The sequence below is a fragment of the Tasmannia lanceolata genome, unplaced genomic scaffold (assembly GCF_043159265.1).
Source record: "Tasmannia lanceolata isolate RefF3 unplaced genomic scaffold, GAP_Taslan_0.1 ptg000025l, whole genome shotgun sequence".
In the NCBI taxonomy this organism is placed as follows: Eukaryota; Viridiplantae; Streptophyta; class Magnoliopsida; order Canellales; family Winteraceae; genus Tasmannia; species Tasmannia lanceolata.
The window spans coordinates 12,625,784-12,645,999 of record NW_027518702.1 but is presented as its reverse complement, the minus strand read 5'-3'; the positions used below and the strand labels follow the sequence as shown (position 1 = coordinate 12,645,999).

The 20,216-nt window shown below is 37.5% G+C and overlaps 1 protein-coding gene across 3 annotated transcripts; it reads left to right on the top strand.

Moving 5' to 3' along the window:
- The first annotated feature begins 1,853 nt into the window (after nt 1–1,853).
- Nucleotides 1,854–18,587, top strand: LOC143858173 (presequence protease 1, chloroplastic/mitochondrial-like). Of its 3 annotated transcripts, XR_013238884.1 has the most exons (20): nt 1,854–2,211; nt 2,994–3,177; nt 4,781–4,955; nt 5,046–5,178; nt 5,448–5,518; nt 6,785–6,868; nt 8,332–8,422; nt 10,678–11,198; nt 11,299–11,463; nt 11,768–11,986; nt 13,024–13,151; nt 13,719–13,908; nt 15,622–15,705; nt 15,804–15,901; nt 16,220–16,484; nt 16,830–16,992; nt 17,316–17,496; nt 17,845–17,916; nt 18,160–18,454; nt 18,557–18,587. XR_013238884.1 is itself a non-coding variant. In XM_077368812.1 (19 exons), the coding sequence occupies exons 1-19, from the start codon at nt 1,965–1,967 to the stop codon at nt 18,299–18,301; spliced, it is 3,213 nt and encodes a 1,070-aa protein (XP_077224927.1). In that variant the 5' UTR covers nt 1,854–1,964; the 3' UTR covers nt 18,302–18,550. The 3 variants fall into 3 exon arrangements, 2 of the variants coding, with proteins under 2 accessions (XP_077224927.1, XP_077224928.1); XM_077368812.1 differs by lacking the exon at nt 18,557–18,587 and having other exon boundaries at nt 18,160–18,550; XM_077368813.1 differs by lacking the exon at nt 18,557–18,587 and having other exon boundaries at nt 1,855–2,211; nt 2,997–3,177; nt 18,160–18,550.
- The last annotated feature ends 1,629 nt before the right edge of the window (nt 18,588–20,216 follow it).

Here is a 20,216-nt window from a genome sequence, read left to right as displayed (position 1 = left end):
TATTAGGAAATAAAATCCCTAAAGGGTGGGAAAATGGGCTTTTCCATGTCAGTTTTTGCTTTTTTGCAAATATTCCACATGTGTAATTCTATTTTCCTTGGAAAGCAAGTAAACACCATAATTCTATCTTATCAAGGTCTTGTCAGGAAAAAAAATAAGCTGTTTTCTAAATATTTGCTTTCCTGGGAACGCAAGTGAACAGAGCTATAGAAAAGAATTCCACTTATTTTCCCTACATCCAAATAGCCATACTCCAAAATTCAATTATCCTGTAATTCCAATGTACTAAAATACTTCGAAATACAAGGCTACTGATATTGGCACTACCATGTTCTGATAATTGCACAAACTGTGCTTGTCTTTTATTATTTAAACAATTATCAAAGGGTATTTACAGTTCCAATTAAAAAGCTATGAGAATCCCATTAAAAAGAAAAGACAAGTCGAGTTTTTGAAATTATCAAAACATGGTAGTGCCAATATCAGTAGCCATATACAATTATCTTAGGCTTAAAGGCTATTGATGTTGGCACTGCCATGTTTTGATAATTGCACTATCTATCTTGTCTTATTATTTAATGAGCTGTCAAAAGTTATTGCAATTCTCAAAAAGATCTAGAAAGCCAGTTAAAAAAGAAAAGACAGGGTGAGTTAGTGCAATTGTCAAAGCATTGTAGTGCCAGTATCAGTGGCTTCTAGTATAGGAAAAATACAAATTTTTGGATGGAGGTCCGGGGGCCACATGCGACAATGCCTAAACGCTGCTTGTAAAGTGTAAACATATATCATACACACATCCCTCTCCTAAAAAACACACGTATTTTTCCTCTTCGCCAAGCAAAAGTAAAGTCTGCTCCAACACACCTGTACAGAGAGTATCGTCACACACAAGGGACAAATTAACACGGTTGTGCCAATATCAGGAGCGATTATATGATGCGTGGCTGTACAAACACATATTTTTCATAAAGATACGGCCCACTCCATAGGATGATCCAGACCATCCATTTTTGGGCCACAACGTAAATAGGTAGCACCCCCAAAATCATTTCCATAGGATGATCCTAACCCTTCGATCTATATAGTTATAATCGAAGGGTTAGGATCATCCTATGAAAACCTATTTATGTTTTGGCTCAACAAATGGATGGTTTGGATCATCCTATGGAGTGGGCTGTACTGTACGTTTTGCAAAAATACGGGACCAAAAGACCACACCCCATATAAAATATAGGGAAATGATTTTAGCATAACTATGTTTTGATACATGCTCTCATGTATATTGTCTTTTAGCATTTAATTGTCACGTAAGTGCCTTTTGGGGACCGTAAAAACCCTTTTACAGCTCTTTAAATATAAAAGACAATCATGTACCAAAACATGCTTGTGTTGAAATCATTTTCCTAAAAATATAAAATCTCCCTAAAATACTCCAAAATACAATTATTTTAACACGTTAATGTTGATAATTTTTCCTGTTTTTTGCCCTCCCCACATATCTGTACGTACTATCTATGTGAGGGTAAAAAAGGTATGAATGATCGGAATTCTTTGCAAAATCTGTGACAATAACACTAAAAGACAAGAAACCCTAGCGGAAATATCAAAACATTGGAGCTCTGATATCATTTCCCGTCTCAAAAAGGTCTTAGAAGCCTATCAAAACATAAAAGACAGTTGACTTAGTGCAATTATCAAAACATAGTAGTGCCAATATTACTAGCCTACAATTATCTTCGTATCACTCAAAAAATACTACATTTCTGTATGGTGGTCCGCGGGCCACATGTCTCAAACCCAAAGAAAATGCCAAACGCTATTTGTAAACCTATATCATTCACACACATTCCTCTCAAAAAACCCAGATTTTTCCCCCCTTCCCCAAGCAAAATCATCTCTACAGAACTCAACTCCAAAAATCCTCGAGAGAGAGGAGAGAGAGGAGAGAGAGAGAGAGAGAGAGCATGGATAGAGCGGTGCTCCTTCGCTCCTTATCGTGCTCAACCACAGCTTACAGAAAGCTCTTCTTCAGAACAAGGTCTTCTTCTTCTTGCTTCTCTTCAATTCCCCACAAACAGAAAAAACCCTTTCGTGTCCTTAACAAAAATGGTCCCTTGAGATGGGTCCCACCTCACCACTTCAATCTCATAAGATCCTTCTCTGTACCTCCTCAAGCTGTTTCCACTTCCCCAATACACCCCTCTCCACCAGGTAAAACTACTCCCTTTTAGTTCTTCCATATTGGGAAAATTTCAGCTAAAAAAGTATCCTTTTTTTTTTTTTTTAAAGTTTTTGGTAAATGGGTTTTTTTTTTCTCCTTCAATGATTCCATGGAATAGAATACAGCTAAAAATTTTATCTTTTGCAATTTTTTTTTTGTAAATGGGTTCTTTTTTCCCCTCTTTCAATGCTTCAGTATTGTAAAATTGCAGCTAAAAAATAGTCTTTTTTGCCAGGTTTTGGTAAGTAGATTCTTTTTTGTCTTTCAATGGAATCGAATACAGATAAAAATGATTTTTTGCATTTTTTTTGTAAATGGTTTCTTTTTTGTTTTGTTTTCTTTCAGTGCTTTAGTATGGTAAAATTGCATTTAAAAAATAATCCCTTAATCCCTTTTTTACTCTTTCAATTCTTTGATATGGGGAAAATTGCCAGTTTTTGGTAAATTGATTCTTTTTTTTTTCTCTTTCAATTATTCCATGTCAATCGAATATATAGCTAAAAATATATATTGCATTTTTTTTTTTTGTAAATGGGTGTTTTTTTAGTTTTGCTATCTTTCAATGCTTCAGTATGGTAAAATTGCAGCTTAAAAATGGATTTTTTTTCTCCATTTTTGGTTTTTCTAATCGAATACAGCTAAAATAATCTTTTTTGCATTTTTTGCAAATCGGCTCTTTTTGTTTTTTTCCCCTCTTTCAATGCTTCAATATGTAAAATTGCAGCTAAAAATGGTCTCTTTTTTTTTCCCATTTTTGTTTTTTCGTTGTTAGTAGACTTGGATGGGAGCCATGACATTGCCGACAAGCTCGGGTTCGAGAAGATTTCTGAACAGATGATTGAGGAGTGCAAGTCAAAAGCCGTGCTTTATAAGCATCGGAAAACGGGTGCGGAAGTAATGTCGGTATCGACTGATGATGAGAATAAGGTTTTCGGTATTGTTTTCCGCACCCCACCGTGAGTAAATCTATCAATATCAAACTCTGTTATTGGTTCTTTATTTGTGTTTTTCTAGTGCTGGTATACATGTTTTTATTAGTCCTTTGGAATGTAAGCAGAAATGTAATCCTTACATGGGTAGTGAGTGCCAATTTTTTCAGGTTTATACTAATACAACCATCACTTGTGAAAAAAAAAATTGTATTGCATCAGAACTGCATAACTAAAGCTATTATAATTCAAATAGTAAGAAATTGAGTTATGGGTTCTCATTAATTAGAATGTGCTACTGAAATAAATGATTGGAAAGTAAAGCTGGATGTGGATGTAATATGGTAAATTATAACAGTTTATAAGGGTCATTGGTGGTGGACTTGAAAACTGAATAGTCTTGGCTTTCAAACCTATCGCTACACCTTTTACTTTTAGCTAGATATTTTTAAGGAATAGTCTTGGCTTCTGATCTTCAAGCTCCTTTTCTCGGGTTTGCCCTTCAAGCTCCTTTTCTCGGCTTTGCCCTTCAAGCTCCTTTGGCAAGCGTGTGAGATTTTATCACCTCGCCCTTCGTGTTGTTTTTTTCATGGTTGGCAATTGGGATTAAAGGATAGGATCCTAATGGATGACCAACTCTACTAAAGAAATACTGGTAATATCATTTTTAGGGATTTGCTAGGGACCATCACAGAATGCATTTCGCAGCTGGGCTGTTGCATGTGAGACCAGCCACCTCAGATTAATTAAATGAGTAAGACAAAATCTGAGCCTATGTGGCTGTTCTCACGTGCAACTGCCCAGCCGCGAAATGCCTTCTGCGATGGTCCCTAGCAAAACCCTCAGTTTTATTTCGAATGATAATATTCGTATTGGTAATGCAATATCGTTTATTTTCTTACATAGTTGGGATTTTTTTTTTATGACATAGGGTACCCCACGCTTTTAGGGTGGGACTAATCCCTATGGATGTGCTCAATCACCCGTAAACCACGCTCACACCCATCCGGGTAAACATAAATTGGGATTTTGCTTTTGAATATTTTAGTCTCTGTCCTTGTGCACCTCAAGGATAATTCTTTTTCTGTCCTATATATATATATGTGTGTGTGTGTGTGTGTGTGTGTGTGTGGGTGGTGGTCGAGAGGCAAAGTGCCTATATAACAAATAACCATATATGGTGTCTATTCTATGTGATAATTGAGGGAGCACAATTCAAAAAAACCTATGTAGTTCTTCCTTGTTGAACTCACGCTTTACGCCTAATATGGGGCTTTTCTTATACTAGGTACAATTCAGTCCCTGCCCTATATGGTTATTTGTTTCTTTATTTATGACCAGATCATCAGACACCATTTAATATTATATTTTTGAAAGGTATTAAGAAGAAGAAAACAGATGGGATGGGGGGCTAAGTAGAATGAGTAAGTTCAATTCCATCATTTTTTCGAATAAAACTCATGACTAAGAAAAGGACTTGAGAGTGGCACTTGCATTAGAATATAATCAGATAACACTGATTTTGTGCTAGGTTGGCTAAATGATGGCTTTTTCAATACTTTAGCATCTCTTCATGACTAATGTTCAAGTCCTTACAGTATATTTATCATATGTATTTTGGTAAATGTAGGAAAGATTCAACTGGGATACCTCACATACTAGAACACAGTGTATTATGTGGATCAAGGAAATATCCTTTGAAGGAACCCTTTGTGGAGCTATTGAAAGGTAGCTTGCATACCTTTCTAAATGCATTCACCTATCCTGATAGGACATGCTATCCAGTTGCATCTACAAATACCAAGGTATCGTTAAGAGCTCCTAATTCATTTTTTGAACTCTGGGATGTGGTTTTCAGCTTTGGTTTAGAGTTCCTAATTCATTTTTCTCTCCAGGATTTCTACAATTTGGTTGATGTATACCTGGATGCTGTCTTCTTTCCCAAATGTGTCGAGGACTTTCAGACATTCCAACAGGAGGGTTGGCATTATGAGCTCAATAACCCCGCAGAAGAAATAACCTACAAAGGTTTCATATATCACACTGCTGTCGCCTAACTGGCGAGCTTTTTTCTTTTTTCTTTTTTGGGCTGTTACTGCCGAGTTTTTTTCTCTCTCTTTTTGTATAGGGCAGTCTCTAATTTTTCTTCCTCTGGTTGTATATTCCCGACTTAGGAGTTTTAAGGGAAGCCTCTTTGTGTGCTATCAATTGCTTTTTTAAGTTTCTACCTCTTGGTGCATGCAAGCGAAACGATACATACATGCCCTAATGTTTATTTTCTTTTTGTTCACTTTCAGGTGTTGTTTTCAATGAAATGAAAGGTGTTTATTCTCAGCCTGATAATATATTAGGTCGGATTTCTCAGCAGGCAAGCTTCCTCCCAACCTCTTTTTGCACATTCCTTTTATTTAATGGCAATGATTCATTGATAAGAGAGAGAATGCACAACACCAACTGAGGAGGTCAGATGAAGAATAAGAAAGAAGAAAAACTACACCAAAATCCAAAGAAATCAAACACCTCGGAGGGAGAAAGTCAAAAAGTTCTTACTCTCTTCTGGCCAATCTACCTGCTTCCGAATTTGCCATATTTTCACACGATGGAAAGATTCACTAGATTCCCTTACTCAGTCCATAATCTCATCGATGCAACTCGCAAATCTCCAAGGATACGAACAACTACCTTTTAACCATTTAATCACATTGAGGGAGTCTCCCTCCACTATCACCCTTGGCAATTCAGACCGCTCAATCAACTTAATGCCCTGGAGGACCGCCCTCACCTCAGCTTCATTAGAATCTGTAATCCCTAGGGGTCCAGAGAAGGCCCAACGCGAAACGCCATCCGCATCTGCCCCAGCAGGACTGGGGTTCCCCAAACTCGATCCGTCAAAGTTTTGCTTTAGGAAACCAGGAGCGGGAGGGGACCAACTTTGAGTTACCCAAACTCAAAGTTTATGGTTCCCCAAACTCGGTCCTTTGTGCGTATTCCTTTATGGTTAGTTAAATGGAAATTGATTACGGAATGCAATTGGGGATTGCCATTCTGGGATGCCCTCTGACTGCATGCCCAGGATGTGTCCAGACCACCTGTGTGGCCTGGCCCACTTGTTGGGCGTGCACTAGATGTCATCCTGGCCTGGCGTCCCTCTTGGGCGTCTTGTTGCACTTCTCTGTTTAAGTGCTTTAGAAGATGTCATCACTAATGTGTTCACCAATTGCCTAAGCAGTACGAGAGGAGCCTGTTAGTTTTCTTATGTCATTTAAAATTTGTTTAGTGTTCAATATCCTTCTTCTTACTGGAAATTTTGATCTGTTTTCAAATGTTAGAACTCTTTCAACTTTTCTATTGTCATCTATCCTAGTTGAATTCCTGAAATATAATCAAGCTTGTGCTGCTTTGTAGATGTGCTGTTTCAAGGACCTGGTCTGGTTCAGTATTATCTGTTATGAGTAGTTTATCCTTTGTGTGATGAACTATGTACTTGCATATATTATTTCAAAATGTTTTTTATTTTTAATTTTGCTCACAAGTATTTATCACGGAAGGACTGGAGGCATCACATGTGAATGCATCTAGAAATCTGAGTTTTGTATGATGGTCTTATGTTTATGACGATGCTAATTTATTGCAGGCATTGTTTCCTGATAATACATATGGGGTTGATAGTGGAGGTGACCCACAAGATATTCCCAAACTTACATTTGATGAATTCAAGGTTTGTTGCTCTCCTTGATTATTCTCTTTCAGTATGTAATTGTAACACCATTTACTTATTCATGCTGCAACTTCTTGGAATTAATTTGAATTTTGAATGATTGTAATGGTTCTTTGGCTTTACCTGATCATCCTGCATAATATTTGCCTGTCACAAATTGTTCTCTCTCTCTCTCTCTCTCTCTCTCTCTCTACACACACATATGTTTTTTTTTTCTTGTCTTTTTAAAGAAACATAACCAGGAAAAAAGAAGAAGGAAAAACCAGTGACCAATCAGTGAGAACCAAAAACTAGGCTAGAAGGAAGAAACCCTCACTTATTGTTGAAATAGTGCTTAAATATCTGTGGTTAAATATGCCTACACATTTTGACTTGTAAATAAAAACCTATCATGATACCATCATCCCATATATTGGAAGTGAATGTTGTCTGGGCTTTATTTTAGCTTTCATACTTTGGTTATCTTGATGTGTGTTTTCTAGGGTTAGAAAACAACTGGCCCAATCCTTAACGAGGGAGTCTTACCGTACATTAGCTTCTCTTGGAACATAAACAAAATGAATATCCGATTTTCCACAAATATCAATGAGTTTTGCTGTTGGGTTAGCTTATCTTCAATATCTTCACTTCCTAGTCTCCCTGTGATTGCATTCGATGAGTCGCCTTTAACCCACAATTGTCCTCCCTGCATATTTAAAAAAAATACAAAGCCCTCTAAGTGGAGCACTTGCCCCTGCGTATGATATCCTTCCCTTCTCTAAAAGAATCCTGAGTTGTGACCCCAGCACTCTTTCCTGGCACCTTTCCCACCAAGGTTTTCATGGCGCCAAGGAAATCTTCCACATCGAAATGCTATTTTCCTCAGAGGTTGGTAGATAAGGTAACTCTGAACCACTGCAGTGTTGATATCGGTTTTCAGTACAAGCATGCCTAGTACATGATATGATAGGTAATATTGAATTGAACTGGAAGGAGAGGTAGGAATTGGGGCGGGTTTGTAATCACCGTAGGTTTTTTGGGGCATTAAGCTTCGTTAGTTATCCTTTTTAGGGCTGACTTCACTGAGGCAGAGGCTCTTCACCCCATGGCTCAGGTGCATTCCCTTGTCTAGTGTTAGGACAAATCTTCGATGATGAAGAGGGGAGGGGGGTTATTCTTGCTTAGATATGCTCGGCATGCATTTATTATGCTTTCCGAGTCTTCTTGCGTAGGGAATTCCCTACCACTATTAAGAAAAGTCTGTGACATCAAGAGTTATACATACACGCATACATATGTTTGATATTCTATTGTTAGTTGTATGTCATTTGTAGAAATTATGCGCGCGCGCACACACACACACACACTTGTATGCATGAGTCATATATCCATGTACACACATGCACGATACATGGACACATGGCTGTGGCATTGTACTATGTTTCTCCCCATACATTATAATATGGCAAGGCATTTATTTTCAGGATTTCCACAGAAAGTATTACCATCCTAGCAATGCCAGGATATGGTTCTACGGAGATGATGATCAGAATGAGCGTCTACGCATCCTAAGCGGTATTCCATATGACTGTTTTCTATTTATTCATCTTCACTTTTGCTTATTCTCTTATTTTACTTTTCATTCAATGTTTCTTTTCTTTCATATCCCCTTCCTTTTCTTACCATTTCTCTTTTCCAATAAAATTCTTGTTGTCTCTCAAAAGATAGAATTTTCAATTTTGTATTCTATGATAGGATGATACTATCTTCTGGAAAGTAAGAGACATGTTCATAAACTTGCCATTACAAAAAACAATCAATAGAAAATGATAAAAATTGTGGACATTACAAAAAAGCAATTTAGAAAAGAAGTGTTATGAACAATATGGGAGACCAGAATAGAGTTAGAGGAGGTGGACAAAAAGTAAAAACTAAAAATAAAAGGAATGACCATCAAAGAGGAGTCTTGAGAAGAAAGAAGCTAGTAAAGAGGGTTGATCATAAGAGAAGATATCTAATCTAGGGCTAGGATTATGGAACTTCGTAAAAAACAGTTGTAGAAATGGAGTTCATGAGTTAAAGGTTATTGAACAAGCAGTGACCTTGTGAGTGGGGTAGTATGGAACTATGGATAGATTTGTGGTTTTAAGTTTAAAATTTTTCGTAGCGATTCTTAATTTTGACTATTTAAAAAAAAAACCCAAACAGAACCTAATAAATACAACAATAAGAAAGAAAAAAGTGAACAAGCAAAAGCAAAAATTGTTGCAGTTTGTTTTTGCTGCTCATAAGCATGGTGTGTTTATCAAAACTCAACAGTTCATCAAATGCTTGGGGTTGTGGATGAAGTAGACAGAAAGCAAGATTGAGTTTCTTTCAAGGTGGGGTGGGAATGAGGAGGCTAGACGAATGGCAACAGGCATGTAGTAGCCTCACTAGTCCTTTGGAAGGGCAGTCCATCATCGAGGAGGCTTGGTGGAGAGAGATGCAAAAAGAGGTCCTGGAATGAGTAGATGTGAAGATGACTTTGGCCTGAGTGAGTAGAAGTTCTGAAGGGTGTTTGGGTAAGATGATAGCAGGCAAGATCTGATCAAAGGTGATGAGTGGGTTATTTCTCGACTTGAGTTGAAAAGAGGGATAGGAAAATTCAATAAGCAAGGAGAAACAATTCTGAATATGATTTGATATGCTCCAGATGCTGCTTTATGATTTGAAGGTCCTTTGCATGGTAAGCCCTCACCGATATTTACCTATTGTAGTGGGCCTTTGTGCAGCGAGTTTCCTCCATTGCATGAGTACTGGGAGTCGGTGAAATCTTTCTATTGGCCCTAGTGTTGGACGCTCGCTGAGGGCTAGTGGGCCAGAGCCCCCCTTCCCTCCTGCCAGACTTGGTATCCTATCTTTTCTTTGGAAATTTCGACGGACAAGGTGGCAAAAAGGAGGATTTTCTCCCAGAGGTTCCTATGAAGATTGGTCGTGTCTTGGGTCACTCAGGTTGAATCCTTGGAGGGGTGGGCAATCAGGGATTAGAGCTTGAGGGATGGAGTTAGGGTTTGGCCTTTTTCTTTTTAATTTTTTTTTTGAAGAGGTAGTCAGGGTTTGGCCTTTGGGCAGCCTCGAGGTCCTCGCCGTCCATTAGAATGCTTACAAATAATAATAACTGGATGAATACGTAGCATTAAAAGACAAAATGCTGTCAAAAAGGAGATTTTATATGCTGTAAGCCTAGTCCCGTATTTTTCAAAAAGTACTGTACGGACCACACTATAGGATGATCCAAACCGTCCATGTGATGGGCCGTAATGTAAATAGGCTGTGCCCAAAAAATCATTTCCATAGGATGATCCCAACCCTCCGATCGTTAAAAGGAATACATGTATTCTACCACCACTGCACACCTTCCAAGAATATGGTTCTTTGTGATTTTGCCTTACAAAGTTTTGATGTTTTGTTAGCTGCCTCTGTTTAGATGTGGCATCTCAACAAGATTGGCTTTTATCTTGACTATGCCCGTGGTGAGTCATTTGCATGTGTTAATGACTTTCTTATTAAGAATTCATACACATGTTGCATGGGTGCAGCATCAGTGGGTAATGCATTAGAATGGTAGAGAAACATATGGATAAACTTTGTGATGCTCTAAGGTTGTTCAATTTCAATATTAGTTATCTGTCAGAGTTGGAAGGATGTCTATCTTAAAATGTCCCGTGTTAATATTCATTTTAACTTTTAAGTAATCATAAGAGTTCAGAGTAGAGAACGTTTCTTTGGTGTTGGTGGTATAATTTTGTTTTGGTTTCTACTAATTATAGTCTGTTATTTGCATACAGAATACCTGGATCTATTTGATGCAAACTCCGCTTCAAATGAATCAAAAGTCGAACCACAGAAACTATTCTCAGGGCCAGTCAGGGTTGTTGAGAAATATCCTGCAGGTGAAGGTGGTGATTTGAAAAAGAAACACATGGTTTGCCTTAACTGGTTGCTATCTGACGAGCCGTTGGACTTGCAAACTGAGCTTGCCCTTGGTTTCTTGGATCATCTTATGCTTGGGACTCCGGCCTCTCCTTTGAGAAGAATCCTACTCGAAAGTGGCTTAGGAGATGCCATTGTTGGTGGGGGAATTGAGGACGAACTCCTCCAACCCCAATTTAGTATAGGGTTGAAAGGTGTTTCTGAAGATGACATCAAGAAAGTTGAAGAGTTGATAATGACTACTCTTAAAGACTTAGCGGAGAAAGGTTTTGACCCGGAAGCAATAGAGGCGTCTATGAATACAATTGAATTCTCTTTAAGGGAGAATAATACTGGTTCATTCCCTCGAGGCTTATCTCTGATGCTACGCTCCATTGTAAGGGATTTGAATAAATTTTTATTGAACAAAATGTCAAGTGCAATTATCACGATTGTGAAAATTTCATGTTCTTATTTTGGTAGTTCCAATCTTGCAGGGAAAATGGATATATGATAGGGATCCCTTTGAGCCTTTAAAATATGAGAAGCCCTTGCAATCTTTAAAAGCACAGATAGCTGAAGAAGGATCCAAAGCTGTTTTCTCTCCTTTAATAGAGAAATTCATCCTAAACAATCCTCACCGCGTTACAATAGAAATGCAGGTGCAAATATAGATTTTTGCAGTCTAATGATTTGTTTATGTAATAATACTCTGTAAATATACATGCATGGATTGAAATGTCGGTTTCAAAATTTTTCGGTTTCGGCCGAAATTATGGAAAAAATTAACAAATTTTGGTTTTTTACAATTTTTCCTTGGAAAATTTGTAAAATAAATTTCAAAAATGAATTTCGGCCGAAATCCGGAATCGGTCTGGGCTGAAATCCGAAATATTGGAAATTTAGGCTGAAATTTAAAACCTTGATACATGATTACTAGAGGATCTCATCTTTGTCAAATGTCAGCCTGATCCAGAAAAAGCTTCTCGTGACGAAGCAGCTGAGAGGGAAATACTGGAGAAAGTAAAAGCAAGTATGACAGAAGAGGATCTTGCGGAGCTAGCTCGTGGTACGCAGGAGCTTCGCTTAAAGCAGGAAACTCCAGATCCACCAGAAGCTCTGAGAACTGTGCCAAGCCTCTCTTTAAATGATATTCCAAGAGAACCTATACATGTGCCAATGGAGGTTATCAAATTCCCTTTCCTTTGTATAATTAAGTACAGTTGGGGCTCTCTCTCTTTTTCTTTTGAATGGCTCAGCTGGGGCTCATATATTTTATATTCCCGGTGGTATCTTTTTATATAAAATATTAGAGCATATTAAGTATTAGAAAATAAGTCTATCATCCGATTTTTCTTGCAAATTTCTTTTCTTTTTTTAGCATCTAATACTAAGAGAGAGTGGGAAGAGAGAGATTAACGGTCTTACACCTCTCATTTGAGAGAGATGAGTTGACGGTCCTACACTCTTTTGGTTAGAAAGTATGAAATGTGGTTAGGATCACTGGATTTTGATACATGTTTTCTTTTCTATTTTCTATTTTCTCTTCTTTCTCCTATGTTGTACCTACACATAGTATTGTAAAGTATATATACTTTGAACAACATTTTCTAAGAAGGTACTTTCTTATGTCTTATATCACTAGTTTTTCCTATTTTTTCTTTATTAAGTATTAGAAATAAGAGATTATAAATTACCAGAACAATGTCCGTTTCCTACGATGTACGTTCCTGGTCTAGCAATAAGATATTAGAGATTATAAATTTAGGGAAATGATTTTAGCACTCCATTGTTTTGATATGTAGCGAAAGTAGAATGTCGTTTTGTCTTCAATTGGTGTGGTCAGAGCTTCTTGGGAACTGTAAATAACCTTTTGACAGCCCTTTAAAAGGAAAAAGACATGCTACTTTCGCTACCTATAAAAATTTCGGAGTGTTAAAATCATTTCCCCAAATTTATGGAGCATTAATTATGAGAGCCCCAACTGTACCCTATCTAGGAGTTCAATCCAAATTATTAGTTTAGCATTCATGGTTAAGTTAACCTTTGTCATCTTGCGAAGTTCCAGCATGATTTTTTTTTTATCAATGCTATTCGGCTATTCCTTTTAATTCTCTTCATAGTGTTTCTCTACATCTGTTGCTAGTGCCGCAACCTTCGAGATATTGTGTGCATTTAGGTGGTGGTGCATTTTATTGATTACTTGTGCTCCTTAATTGTAGGTTGGAGAAATTGATGGGGTAAAAGTTTTGCGGCATGACCTTTTCACAAACGATGTTCTCTATGCAGAAGTTGTCTTTAATATGCGCTCATTGAAGAAGGAACTACTTCCATTGGTACCACTGTTTTGGTGAGAAGTCGTTATTTCCCTACTATGTCTGTCTCTATGTTTCTGTTGCATGGATTATCTGAGTGTTTTTTTTTTTTTTGAACGGATTATCTGAGAGTTAGGACCAAGGTTTAAAATTTCTGTTTCGGACATAGCCGAAACTGAAATTTTGGCCAAAAAGGAAATTTTTTTGACAAAATCTGAAAAATTTACCAAAATTTCGGCCAAAATTCCTGAATTTTCGGTAGAAAAGGAAATTTCAAATAAAAAATGAAAATGCCGAAATTTCTGGCAAAATTACTGAAATTCCCGAGATTTCGGCCGAAATCTGGGCCGACACCGAAATGTGTATTTTTGGTGTCAGCCCCGGCTGAAATCCTGAATTTTGGCATTTCGGCCAAAAAATTAAAACCATGCTTAGGACAGAGGACCATCTAGAGCGTGAACCAACAAAGTTATTTTGACAGTCAATGGTTGCTAGAGAAGGATAGAAGAGACTAGCTATTTTTGCTGTTTCATTGGCAATTCAAAAGTTAGGATTTTGCACGCATCCATAACTAATGGCGGCATTTGCCTTCTTCTTGACAGTCAGTCTTTGCTGGAGATGGGCACTAAAGACATGGATTTTGTCCAACTTAATCAATTAATTGGAAGAAAGACTGGAGGAATATCAGTTTATCCATTGACATCATCTGTTCGGGGCCAAAAGGATCCATGTAGCCATATAGTTGCTCGAGGTAAAGCCATGGCGGGACGAGCTGAAGACCTATTTAACCTGGTATGATTATTATTTTCATATCCGCAAATCCCCATTTTTATATTTTTATTGTTCACAAAAACTTTCCTATTAAAGCTTTATTTTCTCCTTGCACGCTCATTTTATGGTATGGTCCAAGTGCTTCTTAAAAAGAAACCCGTCATTTTCTCCTTGCACCCTCATTTCATGTTATGATCCAAGAGCTACTTATAAAGATTAGAGACTAAGCAATTTTCCTTTCCAATCCTAATTTGCTACAAGATAAATGTAGTATCCAATTAAAAATGGAGAAATCTGTGAATTAAATGCTTAATACATGCATGAGATATAAATCTAATCATCAATCTAAGATATGATAAAGTAGAGCAGTTTTTTTTGAATGATAAAGTAGAAGAACAATTTCTTGTCAGTAAGCCGCTAATCCTTAGGATTCAACACATTTGGATCTCATGTTAGATTGGTGGCCAAGTATCATGGAGTAATTGGTCAGGCTGCATTAACATTTATATGTGTGCTTTTCTTTATAAAAAAATGATATTCTCTAAAATAAATATGCATTAACATTTCATAGCCATAGAAAAGGGATTCCAGTCGTCGAGCATATCATTCGTCATGTTTGGTTCAGTGATGCCATACTCTTTATATTTAGCGTGTTCTTGAGTGAGTAGTCATCCCCCTTATTGACCCACTCGACTTTGCACGTCATCAAATGTGCAAGTGGGTCCCATAGCCTATTGTTCTACAACCAGGTTGTTATGGACAACATTGAACAACCTCAAGGTAGAGTGCGATCCTTAATCATACGAAAATGATGTGACATCCTTCTTTGCTCCTTTATGGGTATAGGCTAAAATAACGATGGAAATCATACGCTAGTTACCCTACATCTTCTCTTACCTGATTGGTGGCAGAGAGTTAGCCGATGCTTATTCCCCATATAATGTCATTGCTTCTTTTCACGACCTGTGGGCCTTCCACCTCTGTGCGGCATTAATCCATCAGGTTTTCCCCCATTGCAGAAAATTCTCCACTCCTAAATACTAATTACATTTTAATAGCGTTGTTTGTTGCCTACCCTACCTACCACCTATGTATTTATCCTCCCCGGCTTTTTTTGAATGATGAAAATTTTATTAAAAAGGGGGCAAGATCACAATGATCAAGATGGTTGAGCAAAATTACCAGCAAAATGAATCAGAAAAAGATGTATACCTTATTTGGGGCATCCTAGTAATAGATGTATACCTTATTCCTATATATCTAGCACGGATCATACATATGCATTTTTCTCTTAGGGTCATGCTGTTGAGGTTGTGATTGTCATGTGGAGGCTTGATATCACAATCATAAAGCTCTCATTGAAGTATTTAGAAATCAACTTTCAATCTCTGTGGACTTCTCACTTTGCTCAATCATGTTATATCTTGATCAGTAACGATAAATACTGCTTGGATTGGAGAGACTAAGTACCCATCCTTTAGAATCCCCTAGAAAAGCTTATTACTTTGCCAATGAGCTTATTAGCAGCAATGCTTGAAACCGTTTTTATCTCCCGTGGGACACTATTTGTTCTCATATGAGTTCAATTCACAGGCCAACAATGCTTCAAGCAGTTTTCCCCCCATAGTATCGTTCTATGTCCTCATTGGAGTTTCAATTCGTGTTCACGGAGTAAGTGGTAATTCTTGCATGGGATCTTGAATAAGGGGCTCATGAATGTGTATTGCTTTTCAGGTTAACTGCATCCTTCAAGATGTTCAATTCACAGACCAGCAACGCTTCAAGCAGTTTGTTTCCCAAAGCAAAGCAAGAATGGAGGTATCCATTTGACTTTTATATCATATTTAATGGCATATTTATACACCATTTATCTATTATTATTATTATTATTATTATTGATTGATTTTTGTTGGCAGAACCGATTGAGAGGCAGTGGACATGGAATTGCGGCTGCAAGGATGGATGCAAAGTTAAATGTTGCAGGATGGATTTCTGAACAGATGGGTGGTATCAGGTAGTATATTTGGACTATTGGAGGTTACATCGTACATACATACATCCTGGATGCATTATATTACCATCTATTGTAGTACATACATACGCCATGTTGTCATTTATTCGCAGTATTTTCTTTTGAAGTTCTGTTAATTTATTAAACTCTTGGTTATATTCTTGTATCTGTTCATACTAAAGGAAATGCATCTTAATGTCTCATTTTTCTTTGTGTTGCATTATTTGAGACATCATAGTGATAAGCACTAAATATCTATCTACATAATTATATGCACTATGTCAACAAGCATGATTGCCTAAACTTTTTTTAAATTTCCAGTTATTTGGAGTATCTAGAAGTCCTTGAGAAGAAAGTGGACCAGGACTGGGATGAAATTTCTTCTTCTCTCGAAGAGATACGCAGATCGCTTTTCTCGAGGGAAGGTTGCTTGATTAATCTGACAGCGGATGGGAAAAATCTGACCAACACCGAGAAATATGTTACTAAGTTCCTTGACTTGCTTCCACGCATGACATCCATGGAGACTACTTCATGGAATGCTCAGCTTTCGCCAGTAAATGAAGCTATTGTTATTCCCACTCAGGTAAGGTTGAATTGATTTGGATCCAAGGTTTGAAATTTCGGCCGAAATACCAAAATTCGATAAAAAAACAAATTTCATTAATTTCCAAAATTTACGGAAATTTTGGGGGAAAATATAAAAAACAATCACATATGGCCGAAATTTCAGAAATTTCGGCTGAAATCTAGGCCGACACCAAATTCATGGTACTTTCGGTGTCGGCCCGGTGGAAATCCGAAAATTTGGTATTTCGGCCAAAATTTTAAACCATTTTTGGATCATCCTTGCTTTTGCATTTTCGTTGACCGAGCATAATCTTGTTCCAATCTCCATTTAATCCATCATTTTCTTCTGTTGCTTCCACAGGTGAACTACGTTGGGAAGGCTGCTAACATATATGAGACAGGATATCAGCTCAATGGAAGCGCATATGTTATTTCCAAATACATTGGAAATACGTGGCTATGGGATCGTGTGCGTGTTAGTGGTGGTGCATATGGAGGTTTTTGTGACTTTGATACTCATTCAGGTACTCCTTTGTTACGTTAGGTTTCTATAAATTCTTAAATAACACCAACTCTAACAGCTAAGCTTTTGGAGTAATTGGTAGTTTCACATGGTATCAGAGCTATTGCCTCATGGCAGGTCCTGGGTTCAAAACCCAACAACTTTTTTAGAGTGAAAATCCACTTGTACGACCAACCCAAAAGAGGGGCCTGAGAGAGGGGGGGGGGGGATGTTGGGTGGTGGGGGGGAGTGTTGAAGTATAAATGATTAAGTAACACCAACTCTAACAGCTTAATCTTTTGGAGTAACTGATTGTTTCAATCTATCCTTGTTTGTTCATTGTAGGAGTATTCTCATACCTGTCTTATCGTGATCCGAACTTGTTGAAGACCCTAGAGGTATATGATGGAACTGCAAGTTTCCTCCGTGAGCTAGAACTAGATGATGATACTCTTACAAAAGCAATTATTGGAACCATTGGAGATGTGGATTCGTACCAGCTACCCGATGCCAAAGGTTACAGCAGGTATGAAACACCTGTTTTAATCAAACATGTAGAACAGTTCTCTCTTAATTCTTTCTATGCATAGCTCTGGTGGTAAAGAGGATATGCTTCACATTTTACTGGATCTTTTGGAAGATTGACATTCCTATTCTGTAGATTTACCTCTTTAGGCCCTGTTCGTTTTTTACTTGAAGTCCAAAACTGATAATTGAACATAAAATTAAACTCAATTTTGACTCCAATAATCAGCTTTGGACTCAAAATCAATTTTCAAAATCTAAAACAAACAGGGCCTTAATGAGGTAGCAGTACCTATGCGATGCATGTTTAGCCGATTATGAACATGAAATGGCGGTTGTGCATTTACAGTATGTTGCGATATCTATTGGGCATCACAGAGGAGGAAAGGCAGAAAAGGCGCGAAGAGATATTGTCAACCAGGTACCTGTTCCATTTCACTATTTACAATTTATCTGATGCCAAAAATAAGCTATATAGGCTTTTGACTTGATCTTCATTCATAGCCTAATCTTGCAGTAGGGGTGCAATTTGGGTCGTGTCGTTTTGACCTTTGGCTAAAAAATGAATTGGAATTAACCAAAATCCGACCTGATTTTATAGCAAAAGTTCAACCCAAATTCCAAAAAGCGTTCATTCTTAAGCTTTCCACTATTCATTGTGCAGTTCAAAGGACTTCAAGGAGTTTGCAGATGCGATTGAGGCGGTTAAGGATAAAGGAGTAGTGGTTGCAGTTGCATCAGTAGATGATATTGCTGCAGCAAATGAGGGAAGGCCTGATTTCTTTCAAGTGAAGAGAGTTCTCTAAAAAAGCCTTAGCAGAAGCTCATTTGGAGTTACTGGTTCACACCTTGCATGGGGTCCCTATATAAAATTTTAAATCTGATCTATGTCATGAAGTTTCCTCTTGAACAAAAGTTAGGACCCCCATTGGTGGGACCCACAAAAAGGCATATTCCAAGTCAGTTAACCCAATTAGACTATTTAATCTTTGAAATTGTATCCATAATTACATTTATATACCTGGTATACTGAAGAATTGCTTCATAACTCTCTATTTCAGGGGTCCTGGATCAAATTTTGAATTTAATCTATGTCATGCAGTTTCCTCTTGAAGAATAGGTAGGACCCCCAAATGGTGGGACCCACAAAAGGCATATTCCAACTTCCAAGTCAGTCAGCCCTATATGACTATTTAATCTTTGAAATTGTATCCATAATTACATTTATATACCTGGTATATTGAAGAACTAGTAAAAAAACCCGTGCGATGCACGGGCCGAGAAAGAACTGTACGGACCACGTCATAGGTTGATCCAAACCGTCCATGTGATGGAACACAACATAAATAGGTTGTGCCCCAAAAATCATTTCCATAGGCCGATCCTAGCCCTCCAATCTATAGATGTTTCCATAATTCCTCTTATCTTAAATCCGATGGTCAAGATCACCCTATAGTTTTTTAATTAAAAAACCATAAAGGAGGGGTAAGATCGAAATTATACGGCTTTAATGGGTGCCGTTGTTAAAGCATAAAGGAGGGGTAGGATTGAAATTATTTGATATAATGGGTGCCTTTGTTAAAAGCATCAAGGGGTAGGATTGAAATTTTCTCGGTGAAAAGATGCGAATGGCAACTGTTGCTAGCAAACACAAAAAAAAAAGTAATAATTACAAATTACCAATAAATGGTTACAAAGTTTTTAAATTACCAAAAAAATACGAACAACATGTAGTAATTTATGACAATTACTGGAAAAAAGTCAAACATCTCTGACATAACTGTACACCGAAATATCTCTTTAAAATGGGGTATACACAGAAGCTGCATGTATATGGGGTAAATTGAGGGGACGTATGCCTTTCTATACACAGAAATACAGTGTATATCTTTCTCTTTAAGAGGAGGTATACACAGAAGCTGCATGTATATGGGGTAAGATTGAAATTAAAGAGGGAAATCAAAATTTGTTGGAGGGCTGAACCGTAAAGAAGCAGACAAAAAGCAGCTGGGGGAGGAGGGGACGATGACACGCGGCAGGGGTGAACAGTAAAAAAAGCTTCCGGCTTATTATAGTAGATAACTTTATAGCCCTCTCTTTCTCTCTAACTTATCTTAAATGAAGCCTTATTTTTATAATGAGCACTTATCCTTTTCCTTATTCTTTGTTCTTATTGTTTTATCATCTCTTTCTTTCTATTTTCTCCAACGAAGCGTTTGATAATGTGACTTATAACTTTAAATTTTTTTTCTATTGGATGTTGATAGCTTTTGGGGAGTTGTAATAGCCTTTAACAGTTAATCATAAAAGTTTAGAATATTGGAGGTGTCGATATTAAAACGAGGGGGTTTAGATATCATTCTTGGTCATCCAAACTTGACCTAATCTACATCATGCTTGGTCGACCAAACTTGCCATCTGATAGGGTTCATTGTGAAAGGCAGATGACCCAAAGATCATATCGGATGGTTCTAGTCGTTGGATCGTGTTTCATGACCCAAAGATTATACTGATCAGATGGTCCTAATTGTTTGATTGTGTTTCCTGACCAGCTTACACATGGTTTAGGGTACTGGGTTTAACATTAGGGTTTAGGGCTTAGGGTTTGCTTTCTTTTCCTACGCAATGAATGCAATCAGTTATAAGATCAAGATTTTTCATCTAATTGGCCCCACGACCAAAATCACACTAATCACATAGACACTAAATTCCTAAGATTTG

What these genes read in the sequence shown, in the direction of transcription:
- LOC143858173 (XM_077368812.1), top strand. Translation starts at nt 1,965, where the DNA reads ATGGATAGAGCGGTGCTCCTTCGCTCCTTATCGTGCTCAACCACAGCT. An exon ending in AATACACCCCTCTCCACCAG is followed by an intron (nt 2,212 to 2,993) that starts GTAAAACTACTC and finishes TTTCGTTGTTAG; the next exon opens with TAGACTTGGATGGGAGCCAT. An exon ending in GCGTTACAATAGAAATGCAG is followed by an intron (nt 11,464 to 11,767) that starts GTGCAAATATAG and finishes GTCAAATGTCAG; the next exon opens with CCTGATCCAGAAAAAGCTTC.